The 11,968-nt window shown below is 50.5% G+C and overlaps 5 protein-coding genes across 5 annotated transcripts; 4 read left to right on the forward strand and 1 right to left on the reverse strand.

Annotated features, from left to right (window-relative positions):
- Positions 1–44: 44 nt before the first annotated feature.
- Positions 45–758, forward strand: Asppvi_005134 (uncharacterized protein; the record flags this gene model as incomplete). Its single annotated transcript, XM_043301060.1, has 1 exon — positions 45–758. The coding sequence occupies one exon, from the start codon at positions 45–47 to the stop codon at positions 756–758; it is 714 nt and encodes a 237-aa protein (XP_043156995.1).
- Positions 759–1,170: 412 nt separating this feature from the next.
- Positions 1,171–2,157, forward strand: Asppvi_005135 (protein-transporting protein BCP1; the record flags this gene model as incomplete). Its single annotated transcript, XM_043301061.1, has 3 exons — positions 1,171–1,254; positions 1,314–1,550; positions 1,603–2,157. The coding sequence occupies 3 exons, from the start codon at positions 1,171–1,173 to the stop codon at positions 2,155–2,157; spliced, it is 876 nt and encodes a 291-aa protein (XP_043156996.1).
- Positions 2,158–2,340: 183 nt separating this feature from the next.
- Asppvi_005136 (chorismate mutase ARO7) lies at positions 2,341–3,331 on the reverse strand (the record flags this gene model as incomplete). The annotated part of the gene is made up of 3 exons (XM_043301062.1): positions 2,341–2,418; positions 2,474–3,125; positions 3,261–3,331. The coding sequence occupies 3 exons, from the start codon at positions 3,329–3,331 to the stop codon at positions 2,341–2,343; spliced, it is 801 nt and encodes a 266-aa protein (XP_043156997.1).
- Positions 3,332–4,100: 769 nt separating this feature from the next.
- mdv1 (WD repeat-containing protein) lies at positions 4,101–6,344 on the forward strand (the record flags this gene model as incomplete). Its single annotated transcript, XM_043301063.1, has 5 exons — positions 4,101–4,184; positions 4,295–4,895; positions 4,949–5,152; positions 5,205–6,016; positions 6,069–6,344. 5 exons carry the CDS (start codon positions 4,101–4,103, stop codon positions 6,342–6,344), a joined length of 1,977 nt encoding a protein of 658 aa, XP_043156998.1.
- A 1,415-nt stretch (positions 6,345–7,759) lies between these two features.
- On the forward strand, positions 7,760–9,952 carry Asppvi_005138 (uncharacterized protein; the record flags this gene model as incomplete). The annotated part of the gene is made up of 1 exon (XM_043301064.1): positions 7,760–9,952. The coding sequence occupies one exon, from the start codon at positions 7,760–7,762 to the stop codon at positions 9,950–9,952; it is 2,193 nt and encodes a 730-aa protein (XP_043156999.1).
- Positions 9,953–11,968: the final 2,016 nt, after the last annotated feature.

Genomic DNA, 11,968 nt, shown 5'->3' on the forward strand with positions numbered 1-11,968 from the left:
TGCCTCGATAATCAACCCACTAACGTTGACCCACCATCACCACAATGACATCTATCGACCCTAGCGATGAACAACTCTTCCTAGAAATAGAATCCAGATTCAGATCCACCAACCTCCCCGTAGACAAATGGTACATCCTCGCAGTCGCAACCATCGCCGCCAGCTCCGACCCGGAGCGCGCAGACCAGCTGTACCTCCATCTCATCAGGCAGCCAGGCCATGAGTCCCCAAGCGCCCGGCAAGCCCTCGTCAAGCGTCTACGAGAAGCCCTCTTCAAGTCCGTCATCATCGTCGGCGTCTGCAAGCCCCTCGAAGCCATCCTAGCTATCAGCAAGGTTGAGCGCGACGAGGATAAAGAGTACACCTGCACGCGGGAGAACTGGCAATGCGACGCGGCCAACCATGAGCGCGGAATGGACTGGTTCGGCAAGCTGTACGCGCGCAACACGTCCAACACGCTGGACCTGTTCAATGCGCACAAAGACTTCGCCTGGTTAACAAGGGAGATCACCTACGGGCTGTTTCTGTCTGATCGGCAGGTGCTGGATGATGTGGATACGCAGATGGTTGTGTTGCCAGCGATCATGAGCCAGAATCTCAGGACCGAGACGCATTGGCATATTCGGGGCACGAGGCGACTGGGGCTCTCCAGGGAGGAGGTGCAGGTTGTTTGGGATTGTGTACAGCTGGTGGCGCGTTTCCATGGCGTAACTTTGGACAAGGTTCCTACTGTTGAGGAAGTGGAAGCTGACGTATGAGTCTGTTTACTCTCATGATAGACAGTTCCAAATGGCGTGCATTTTTCATCAATGGAGCAGAGAGTGCAGAGAAAGCTCACCTTGCCCTCCCATCGTGACGGGCCACAATGTGAGCTCCAGTATTGAATTCTTGGATTTGGCAAGAAAATGTTATGCACAGCCTCCAGCAGGGCATGATTATTCTTAAAACGAGTTCTTTTTTCTGAATGCTGGTCGCGATGATAATGATATCCCCATATAAAAAATGTCACGTGTTTGCGATAAGCTGCTGATAAAGCCAAGGTCCGAAAAAATTAGCGAGGGGCCGTATCGGAGCATCTTTTATTGACCGCCGACGAAAGTCTGGAGAAATTCGACTGCCAAGACAGACGCATCTCGATCCCACAGATCAACCGGCATCAAGACATTTAGAATGGGAAAGCGGAAAGAGCTCAAAGATAATGATGTCGAGATGGGCGGTACCGGGCGCCCGGTGGAGGACGATGAGTCGGACGAGGTATGGCTGCCATCCGGCTCCTATCGCATTTTCATGCTAACGACATTCATGTTGATCAGGAAATGGATATGGTGAATGTGGATTTCGAATGGTTCGATCCGCAACCCGCGGTGGATTTCCACGGACTCAAGAATCTCATCCGACAACTATTCGATGCCGATTCTCAGATCTTCGACCTGTCCGCATTGACGGATCTGATACTAGCACAGCCCTTGCTCGGATCGACAGTGAAGGTGGACGGCAACGAATCCGATCCATATGCCTTCTTGACCGTACTGAACCTGCAAGAGCACAAAGTACTTCCACTTGTTCTTTGAGGAATGAGAGGATCTAAGCTTACCTGTTCAGGATAAACCCGTGATCAAGGATTTGACTTCCTACCTACAACGCAAAGCCTCGTCCAATCCTTCCCTGGCACCCCTGTCAGAGCTCCTCTCCCAATCGCCTATCCCTCCAATTGGATTGATTCTCACCGAGCGCTTGATCAACATGCCCGCCGAAGTTGTTCCTCCGATGTATAGCATGCTTCTAGAGGAGATCGCGTGGGCCATTGAAGACAAGGAGCCCTACAATTTCTCCCACTATCTGATTGTCTCCAAGACATACGAGGAGGTTGAATCCAAGCTGGACATGGAAGAGTCGCGGCCACAGAAGAAGAAGAAGAAGTCTGGCAGCAATGTCGAGCGATTCTTCTTTCACCCCGAGGATGAGGTGCTTGAGCGACATGCGATCTGCTCTGGCTCGATAGAATATACACATAAGCACGACGAGGGCCTTTCTGACTCAAAACGGGCTTTCCAGGATCTCGGCATCAAGACTTCGGGAAGTCTGATATTGATCGACGGCCCGAAACTGGAAGCAGCAGTCAAAGATGTGACGGACTACTTAAAACCTCCTGTATAGGCATATCAGAGCTACAGCCAATGATTTCATGACGAAAGAACAAAAGTATGAGTATTAGCCGACGCATGCATGTCTATATCCATCATTCAACCCAGAGATTACAGCATTTTTTCTTTTCGTGAGGGCATAAGACCCATCATTCCCATCAATACATCATATATATGGAGAAGCCATCTAAATCGTTCACTCCCATTGAGTGCCTTTCAGCCGTTGCATGAGGTACTCGACTTCCACCACCTTGGTCAGAGGAATGACATATTCCTGTTTCCACAATCAGCAATGTTCATTTGTCAATGCAGTTAATCCTCTCACTCACCTTGTACATGGCAACCACCGCATCCACATTGATCTTCGGCCCTGTCTCGGACGGAAACGCAGGGTCGGTACCGTAGGTCTTGGCCTTAAGGCCCAATCTCTCCAGCACCTTCTGTTCTACCTTCGCATCGGTAATGGCCGCATCGATTCCAGCTCGATCATTGGCCTTGATCAGCTTGACAAACAACTCCGGGTCCTTCTGGAACTTGGCCTCCGCGACAAATTTGCCAAAGTGGATGCGACGCGAAAGCGCCTGCAGCACACTGACGTCGCACGTCGCCGCAGACCCGTAGTTCTCTTTCGCTTCTCCTCGATCCTCCCGTCCGAAGTGGGCGCACACCGCGGGAAGGATATTCTCAACATATCGCTTCTTGATGATCTCGTTGACGTTGACATCGTTGTCGTGGAGGATCTTGGGGTACTCGAGGGGTTGCAGGATGGGCTGTTCGAGCGCTTCGGGAAAGAAAGGGTATTCGTCGGGGGACTCGTAGCGACGAACGCGGGACTGTAGGCGCTCCTGCTCCCGGAGCAGGTAGTCCATTAAACTGATCTCATCGCCTGGAATCTTCACCCCGCCGGGGATGTAGATGGTCTTGTTGAGGGGGAATTGAACGCGCTCGATCAGATGGAAGGTGATTGTATCCTCTAGACGACTGCAGATAGAAGTGAAGTTACAGGTCCCTAATCAGCGAAATCATTTCCTCGAACGAACAGCGAACTTGAAATACCTCCGATCGGAAATGGTTGAAGTATGTGCGGGGCAGAAGCAAGGAAAGATTCGGACTTACATCAACTGGAATCTGATGTTGGCCAGATCCAACGCCTTGGAGGCATCTGAAAGATCAATTGCAGCGTCCATGCTTCTGTTGAGCTCAGGTTGTCAGGAATTTGCTAAGCACCTCCAGCTTCTAAGATATTTGGTTATTCTGAGCTAAGAGGGGAAGAAATCGGCGCCGATGGTCGGGCAGCTTCATCCAGTTATGTAGGACTCCTTCAGCGCCGGACTAGGAAAGCACAGCGTCGGTGACCGTGGAGCTCATGTTCGCTCCAGATTCTGTAAGACATCATGAGTAGCCAAATATTTTGACCAACCTCATTCTATTGTTACTTCTGCTTTTCAGCTGATAGATAGTACCTTAGAAGTTTGAGAAGTCGCTAGCTACCTAAATACCTAGGTAGGTATCATGGTCTCCGTATTTCACTACGGTCATGTGGTATTTTTGGAACATTAAGCCTCCTCCGTCACAGCTTAAGAGCTGGGAATCATCCTTTCTTCTACATTCAGAGACTATAATTTCGATGATCGGCTCTAGCATTACCATCTAGGCCGTCATAAAGACCCTATCCCAGAATATCTTGTTGATCATCCCTTTGATCATCGATATAGGTAAGGGTCTTGCAGAGTATCGAGGCAGCTGTCCCTCGCTAGCTGGCGGTAACAATAATACGGCAGCTCGGAGACACGGTAATTCATCGCGTGCAACTCCAGACCAACTCTTGATCTTCCCCAGTGAGCCGACCGAGTGCCGAGAAGTCGCCCTTGAAGCGATTCGACTCTTCTATTTTGTCCTGATAAGCCTTATGGGTTTTTGAGTCTTTCAGTCTCAAAAGACCCTCCGGTTAGCCTCATGGCGACACAGCGCCGCGATGAGTCGCCTTCTGGTTTATCAGATATTGTCGAGCCGGATGGTCTTTTAGGGATCGGCTTAACGGTGCGCTTCTTTTCTTTCCCCTTGCTCCCTCCGGTATCTGCGTTCGTCTATGACTTTCGTGGGACGGGCATGGTCAATAATGTATGCTGATATTGCATCAATATGTACAGACCCGGCATATCGAAGCCTTCGGGAGGAAAGTCACATCGACTGCAGGGCAATTGATGGGACCGATCACCGATTCAAGCAATGGCGGGCATTACCACACTGCCATGGCTGACATACATCGCGAGTTACGGCGGCCAACGACACAGCGCAAAGTTTTCTCCCTGACACAAACCACTCCGACCGACCTTGTTCGCTCCAAGCTCTCAACATCTGAAATTCAATCGCGCGCCGTCTCTTCTCTTCCCGACGAGCTACTCGCAAACATTCCCGAAGACGCTAGCTCCTACTCTCTGTTCGAGGGCTTCAAGGCCACCCAAGACGACCACGAATTCAGGAAAGCCCACCGACGGCGCAGCTCCAAAGGGAAGAAGTTGCTGAAGGATGGCGAGGCGACTGCGGCTCTTCCGTCAGCGCCGACGGACTTGAAGAAGGAACGGGACCTGCTGAGCCGGCGGCTGGACCTTATGGGCGTGCGCAAGAATATGTGTAGCTCGGAAATCCACGAGATTGACAACAAAATCGCTAACCTGCACAACATGAGAAAAATCGTGCTGGATCGGTTGGCAGGGTTAGAGATGGAAGAGGCGGAGCTTGAACATGAATGTGGGTTATGGCAAATTTGATGGCTTCATGGAACTCCTTCTGACATCTGACAGTGACCGAAATCGACAACAAGCTTGAGGATATACAAGAGGAAGCTCCGAAGACTCCTGTAACAGCTGCAACTCCGAAATCCTCGGCAGTGAACGATGACTCGGTCATTTCGGAAGACGCGGCTATGGATGCGTCTTTCATGTCAGAATCGATTTATCAGAAATTGCCTTCACATTCGCCGAGAAGTCTGAAAAAGCGCTCTATAAGTACAGTTTATCAAAGCTTGTTACTCTATCATCCGTCACTAACAACCGTTAGGGAAACGCTCGATGCCTATCCTACACGAGCATTTCGCGCCTGGATCGCAGATCAAGGAAATGCAAGCCCATACTGACATGGTGACAGCGATTGACTTCGATTTCCCGTTTGGTACGATGGTGAGCGCCGCGCTGGATGACACTGTCCGAGTCTGGGATCTTAATATCGGCCGCTGTACGGGGTTCCTGGAGGGCCATAATGCCTCCGTTCGGTGTTTGCAGGTCGAAGACAACATTGTTGCCACAGGATCTATGGACGCTTCGGTCAAACTCTGGGACCTAAGTCGTGCTCGCACTGTGACCCGTGACAATCGTCTCAACAAACATGAAGAGGGGGAAGCGGAGGACGATAATGCATCAGATTCTTTCTCATTGTTTTCTGCAACAACTCTGGAGGACTGCTATGTGTTTTCGCTCGATGCCCACGTTGATGAAGTGACAGCGCTCCACTTCAGGGGGAACACGCTGATTTCCGGCTCTGCGGATAAGACTTTACGGCAGTGGGACCTTGTCAAAGGACGTTGCGTTCAGACATTAGATGTCTTATGGGCCGCAGCTCAGGCGTCAACCTCCGGGGCCGACACACAATGGCGCCCTTCGGGACGCCTCCCGGATGCATCTGCGGATTTCGTCGGCGCACTCCAGTGTTTTGATGCTGCGCTCGCTTGTGGTACTGCCGACGGTATGGTCCGCCTATGGGATCTTCGCAGCGGTCAGGTTCATCGTAGCCTCGTGGGCCATACTGGACCCATCACGTGCTTGCAATTTGATGAAGTGCACTTGGTGACGGGAAGTCAGGACCGCAGCATCAGAGTAAGTCTTCTTTGGGAATATCTCTTCTCCTGAATAATTCTGACGATTGCAGATATGGGATCTACGCATGGGCTCCATCTTCGATGCGTACGCTTATGACAAACCAATCACCAGCATGATGTTCGATACAAAGCGCATAGTCGCCGCGGCTGGCGAGAACGTTGTGAAAGTATATGATAAGGCCGATGGACATCACTGGGACTGTGGAGCCGGCATTGGTGCAGATGAGGCCGGCCCAGCGCCTGCGACAGTCGAGCGAGTACGGCTCAAGGACGGATACCTGCTCGAAGGCCGCAAGGACGGTACCGTGGCGGCCTGGACTTGTTGAACGATTCCACCGGCTACGTCCTAAATCTACATGATTGTTCACGGCTTGCACTGCCATCCTATATTCTACGCTGCTTTGTCATGTTGACCCGTCGCACATCATGATTTGCACCTTATCCTATAACACCATTCTTCATACTTGTATACTAGCATGTATCTTGGAACAAATATAAAGGCGAAATGGCAACTGTATGATGGGGCCAAGGGTATGCCAATCTGGACAGGAGGTAACACAGCGGGCTTCCTCAACATAGAACAAAGAAGAAATATTTTAAGCTGAAGCGTTCAAGTCAAGATGAAACATGCTCGAGGAATCGAACAAGAGTGATACGTGAGATAAGGGACCTTCAATGCCAGTCAAATGCCTGCTGAATGGCCCATGGTCGAAGAATAAAGATATTCAAACAATTTCAAGCTTCTCCGTGTCTTCTAGTATGCATCAATTGGCTATCGAGTTCACTCAATATTTCCATGATGGTTTTCTTTCAACTCTGTAATCATCATATTCTCTTTGTGCTCTTGCTTGCCTTGGCTCTGTTGCTGCTTGTTGCCAAGCCTTTCCCGATTTGGCTTCCATAATGGAACGGGCACTTGACCAAATACCTGACATCTCCCTTTCCACAGTACGAACAGCCGTTGAGGGGCAAATATAACCTCTAACGCGCGATATTGAAAGATCTATCAGCAAAGCTATCGATAATATCCTTCATTCTCCGTCCTGAGTGTTTAAGCTTTGTGGGTCTCCATTCCAGCCACCGCGAAAAACACCCGCGCTTCGACAGCTTCGGCGCGCCAAACTCCTTCAGTTACGCGGAGGCTATTCTTGACTACGCCGAACGTCATTCGCAGGGCTTGACTGAGTCGCTTTATTCTCTGGAGCGCTTTGTCTTGATGTTGTCTTTGTCTTTTTCTCCCCAAAGATAAAAGTCAGAAGTATCCCGTGTTGAATGCGGCGATATCATTGTTGTACCTGTCTTTAGTCCGCCATCCATCTTGGCTCACTTGGGTCTCACAAACGCTTTACCACTGCAACAACGTGGACATTACACAGAGCCATTAATTGATTCTATGGTATGTGAATGCTGTTATTGCAGATTTAGAATTTATCATCGTCTCTTGTTGGTTTCTGCGCCTTTGGTCTGAAGCTCCTTGGACAACACGAGAACGCTCTCTGCCTGAGGTCGCCGCTTGAGAAGTGTCGGCTTCGACTCATGCAGACCAGCTGCAGATAGCGAGCGCTGTTTACGGAAACTGTAAGTCTTGACCTAAACTTTTTGTCGAACCGCAGTTTATCTGCGTCTACTGTGTTGAATTTCGCATTCGTGCCAACCTTTGACGGATCCACCCTGAGACTTCTGTTCCAACTGACCTCGCATAGACAAACGATATACGGCTGTCCAAAGCCACCTGCAACAGATGCCGCCTAAGCGCGCGGGCACCCGACGAGCTGGAGCTACTGCTCGCTCCGAGGCCTCGATCATTTTTGGCCATTCGAGTCCAAGTGTCAGTAACCAGCCGCTGCCAGATGTGCCTACTCAGCCAAGCTGGGCCTATGGTTCTCCAGCAGCGCCTGTCCTTCCTCGTCGACTAGTCGCGAAGAAGATGGGTTTGGCCGAAGTGGCCGAATCAATGGATCAGACCATCAGAGACGCTCAGAAGCGAGATCGACTGAATGACCCAGATGAATCCAATGATACAGATGATCGACCTCATGTGAACACCCGCTCACGGAGACGGTCAACGGCTGCTAATGCATCGCCCGTTCGCCGTCGAACCAGACGAGAACCGACTCCAGATCAAGTACAATTGCTTGATGCGTTACGCGACGCGACTGTCTCCCCCAATCAGCGCAACGGAGAGATTGAAGCGCAAGCTGAGAGATCTACTGCAACCCCAACTCCTCCTATCCCGCACACACTTTCCACCATGTCCAGTCCGGCCTCTCAGATCCTTACAGACCCCAAATATCCGTCTCTGCCAATAGAACAGCTGTATCCTTCCCCCCTGCAGCGCATTGGCTCCCCCACTCGCAACGACGTGTCTCTAGAAATGTCGCAAAATGCAGGCATTGACGACAATGAATCTGTCATTTCGTGGATGGTAGAACGTGATATCCATGATGATGACCTGCAACGGACACGTTCCACTCGCTATCGTAAGGAACCAGTGGGGAAGAATATTACTGCACCTCCCCGTCGCTTTTCTGGGCTTGCTTTCGCAAATGAGACAATTGTAGAGGAAGACGAACCTGATTCGCGTCTTACTGTCTCGAAAACACCTCGAGAACCGACAGTGGAGTCTGAGGCACAATCGGACCATCAAACCGAGCCGGATCAGCCTCTGGAGCCTCAAAAGGAGCCTGTACCACAAGTGGAAGTGTCTTCGGCACCTGCGCGGACTATCATTCCAAATTTTTTTACGAAAGAACAGTCATTCAACAATTCTACCGCGCTGTCGTCAGACCAATCCTTCACAGACCACGCTCGATCAACACCAGCCACTTCTTTCATTCCTAGAGTATCAGTTTCTCTTCCATGGACACAAATTCTTCGAACAGCTGGTGCTATACTTGTGACCGCCTTATCTCTTCTCACCATTTACTCGTTCAGCGATAGACTTGCCAGCATACCACGCGACATCGCCTCGCACTTTCCCTTCCGCAACCCTGCGCCCTCAATACCCTTGAACACTTCTGACTTAGAGGCGCTGAATAGTCTCAATAACCAGGTGATGAGATTAGGAGCGCAAGTTTCTTCTATCTCCAAGGAATTGCGAGTCGTCAAATCTGAGGTCAAAAACGTCGCTGGCCCAACCGCTATCATCGAGCCGGTCAAAGTGCCTAAGAAACCCAATTTTCTCAGTATAGGCACGGGCGTATTGGTAGATCCGCGCATGACAAGTCCGACCTACGGAGAGAAGAAATCCAGGCTGCCTAAGTGGCTGCAGGACCAGGTATCTGACTTGGGTACAGATCCGCGTCCAAAGCCGAACCCACCTCTTACGGCCTTGGTGCCCTGGGACAGTGTGGGGGATTGCTGGTGTAGCGCTCCACGAAACGGCGTGTCGCAGCTGGCTTTTCACTTGAGCCGGCCTATTGTACCGGAGGAGGTGGTTGTCGAGCATATTCCGAAACATGCTACCCTGAATCCAGGAGCCGCACCCAAGGAGATGGAGCTCTGGGTTCAATACACGATCAACAAAAGTACGTCTAGTGATCTTCCGACGGAAGCAGGATCTGCCGGTTGGTATAAATCCTACCTAAACTGGCTCCTCTCTTATGAGTCTAAGGTGCTCGAGACGGAGTACCAGTCTCCGATGCTATCGGAGCGCTTCTCGCTGCACGACTATATAATGGGCTATCTTCGCCCAGCCTACCACAATGAACCAGAGAGTGCTTATTGGAACGCTACAACTCTGGGTCCGACATTTTACCGTGTAGGGAAGTGGAAGTATGATCTCCACGGCCAGCACCACGTCCAGGAGTTCAGTCTGGATGCGATCATCGATCAGCCCGACATCCGTGTAGACCGAGTCGCTTTCCGCGTCAATTCAAATTGGGGAGCAAACTTTACGTGCTTCTACCGGTTGAAGTTGTACGGCCACCTCTGATTTCCCACGGGGCTGCTGCATATTACGGAAATCGGGACGACTACTAGTGGATAGTGAGATTCGATTGTGGCATCACTTCTGCTCTTTTGAGTGGTCATTCTTCCAATTGTTCCATTAAGCGTCCACCTACAAGGGTCTCCACAGCGACTGATAACGGCTTCCATAGAGCCTGATTAGGGTCATCTGAATGACACCTAATCCGTCAGAATTTCACGATTTTTTGATTTCTTGAACCTTTCCGCCTATTTGCCCTCGCGGGTGTATTTCCATGGAAGCATAATCGGCGTTTACCTGACTTACAAGAGCTTTGGACTTCGGGAGGCGCTTTGAAGCGTGTGATTCCCCTTGACTGCAATATGAATACTTTCTTCAGACTTCTTTGTACCATAGATGATAGTATTGCTGAATGCAGATCTGATGCTGCTTGACTATTGACAAGTTGAGATGTACGAGCGTCTCGGTATAACACACTTCATTAAGCGAGAGCAGTTAACCCTAGGTGCCCTCGCTAGGTAAAGATAAATCCAGATAGCGTGAAATCTAAGACCTTGCGCTGTCTGGTCCGATGAGGATGCAGAACTTGCAGTTGGAGCCCGACTGCAAGAGGCTTCTGGATAGGTCATCTGTTTCGCGAGTGCGTCTGGAGGTAAGGTCCCGTCTAGCCAGTGGTTTTGGTCCTTGTTGCTTGTGCCACGCAAGCCTGGAGAGACCTACTGAAGGAAAGGCGCAGAGCATCGACGGCGTCACGGGTAATGTGAAAGCGCTAGTCAGGGTGGATCTGATCTTATCCATGAGTACCTTCACATTTGAACTTACGCTGGTGTCCGGACGGGCGACCAAAAACCTCACCCCTATAGATCACTGACTTCTCCGCATCGATAGCAGGTCACTCATCTGAGTGCTCCTGAATTTCTGCATACGGAGTAAATCCATTTGTTGATACGTTTCCACTTGGAAAAGGACGCTTCAAGCCGCGAGGGAGTAGGAGGAGACTGTTCAGGTAAAACATATCCGGACTGAAGTTTGCATAGCTTTTCCTCATTTCTGAGATGAGCATCCTCCTGTGTAGAGACCCTGCTGTCATAGCAATAAGTTCTCTGCTCATCAGGCTTACTGCTGTGCGCGTTCCCTTCTGGCGCAACCAGGTGAAAGGACTTATCAATCCTGCGTTGCGTGGTCACATATGTACATAGCTGGCTCAATCTTTGAAGTGGAGATTATGCCTTAAGAAATGTTACCCCTAGCTGTACAAGGAAGTAACAATATAACATGATAGTGCCGTTAGGATTGTGAAATGTGTCAGAGCGCTTCTTGTGATGGAGTGGGCACCATCAGAGGCGTTCGTAGATACTTCCATAATGGCTCTGTGCCGCGCTGATTGCCTCCTGATGCTTTGTGTTCAAGGTAACCGCACGTGGCGTGTTAGGAGGGCCACCCGACATACTTTAGTACATATTCCCTATTAGTGGGAGGATAAAAGAAGTTGTTGGAATGCAGAGTCTCCTCAGTCGCCCGCCAGATACTCCTACGGCACGGCACGTAAGGCCGCAACTTGACGGCGAAAAGGACGATTCGAGCTGTGTCGGAAGTATTCTTGCACGGCAGCACTTCGAGAAAAAGGCGATGTGAGTAGATAACTTTACAAGGACCATCTGGGATTCATGAACTTGGGTCCTGCATATAGCACCACGCATGTCGCGCAGATCCTCGACAGGAATTGCCTGTGGCTCAAGACCGCCATCTAGCTGACGCCAGGCAGATTTAGACGTCCAACGGCGGGTGAGCAGGTCGGTGGTCATGCCTGAAGGAGTGACGGCCATGCGATCAGTAACTGTGGCATGCCAGTCTGAGTCCGACCTGCTTTATGCATCAAAATTGAAGTTGATTTTCAAGGTGTCACCACCGCGCAGGTCCACCTGTTGCTCTGCAGGCAGAGAAAGCCCAGGTAGCGACGGTTGGAAACACAGGTTTTCTCTGGATACCGCCATTATGTTTGTGGTGGTAACAACAGCCTCA

Source organism: Aspergillus pseudoviridinutans, assembly GCF_018340605.1.
Source record: "Aspergillus pseudoviridinutans IFM 55266 DNA, scaffold_3, whole genome shotgun sequence".
Taxonomy (NCBI): Eukaryota; Fungi; Ascomycota; class Eurotiomycetes; order Eurotiales; family Aspergillaceae; genus Aspergillus; species Aspergillus pseudoviridinutans.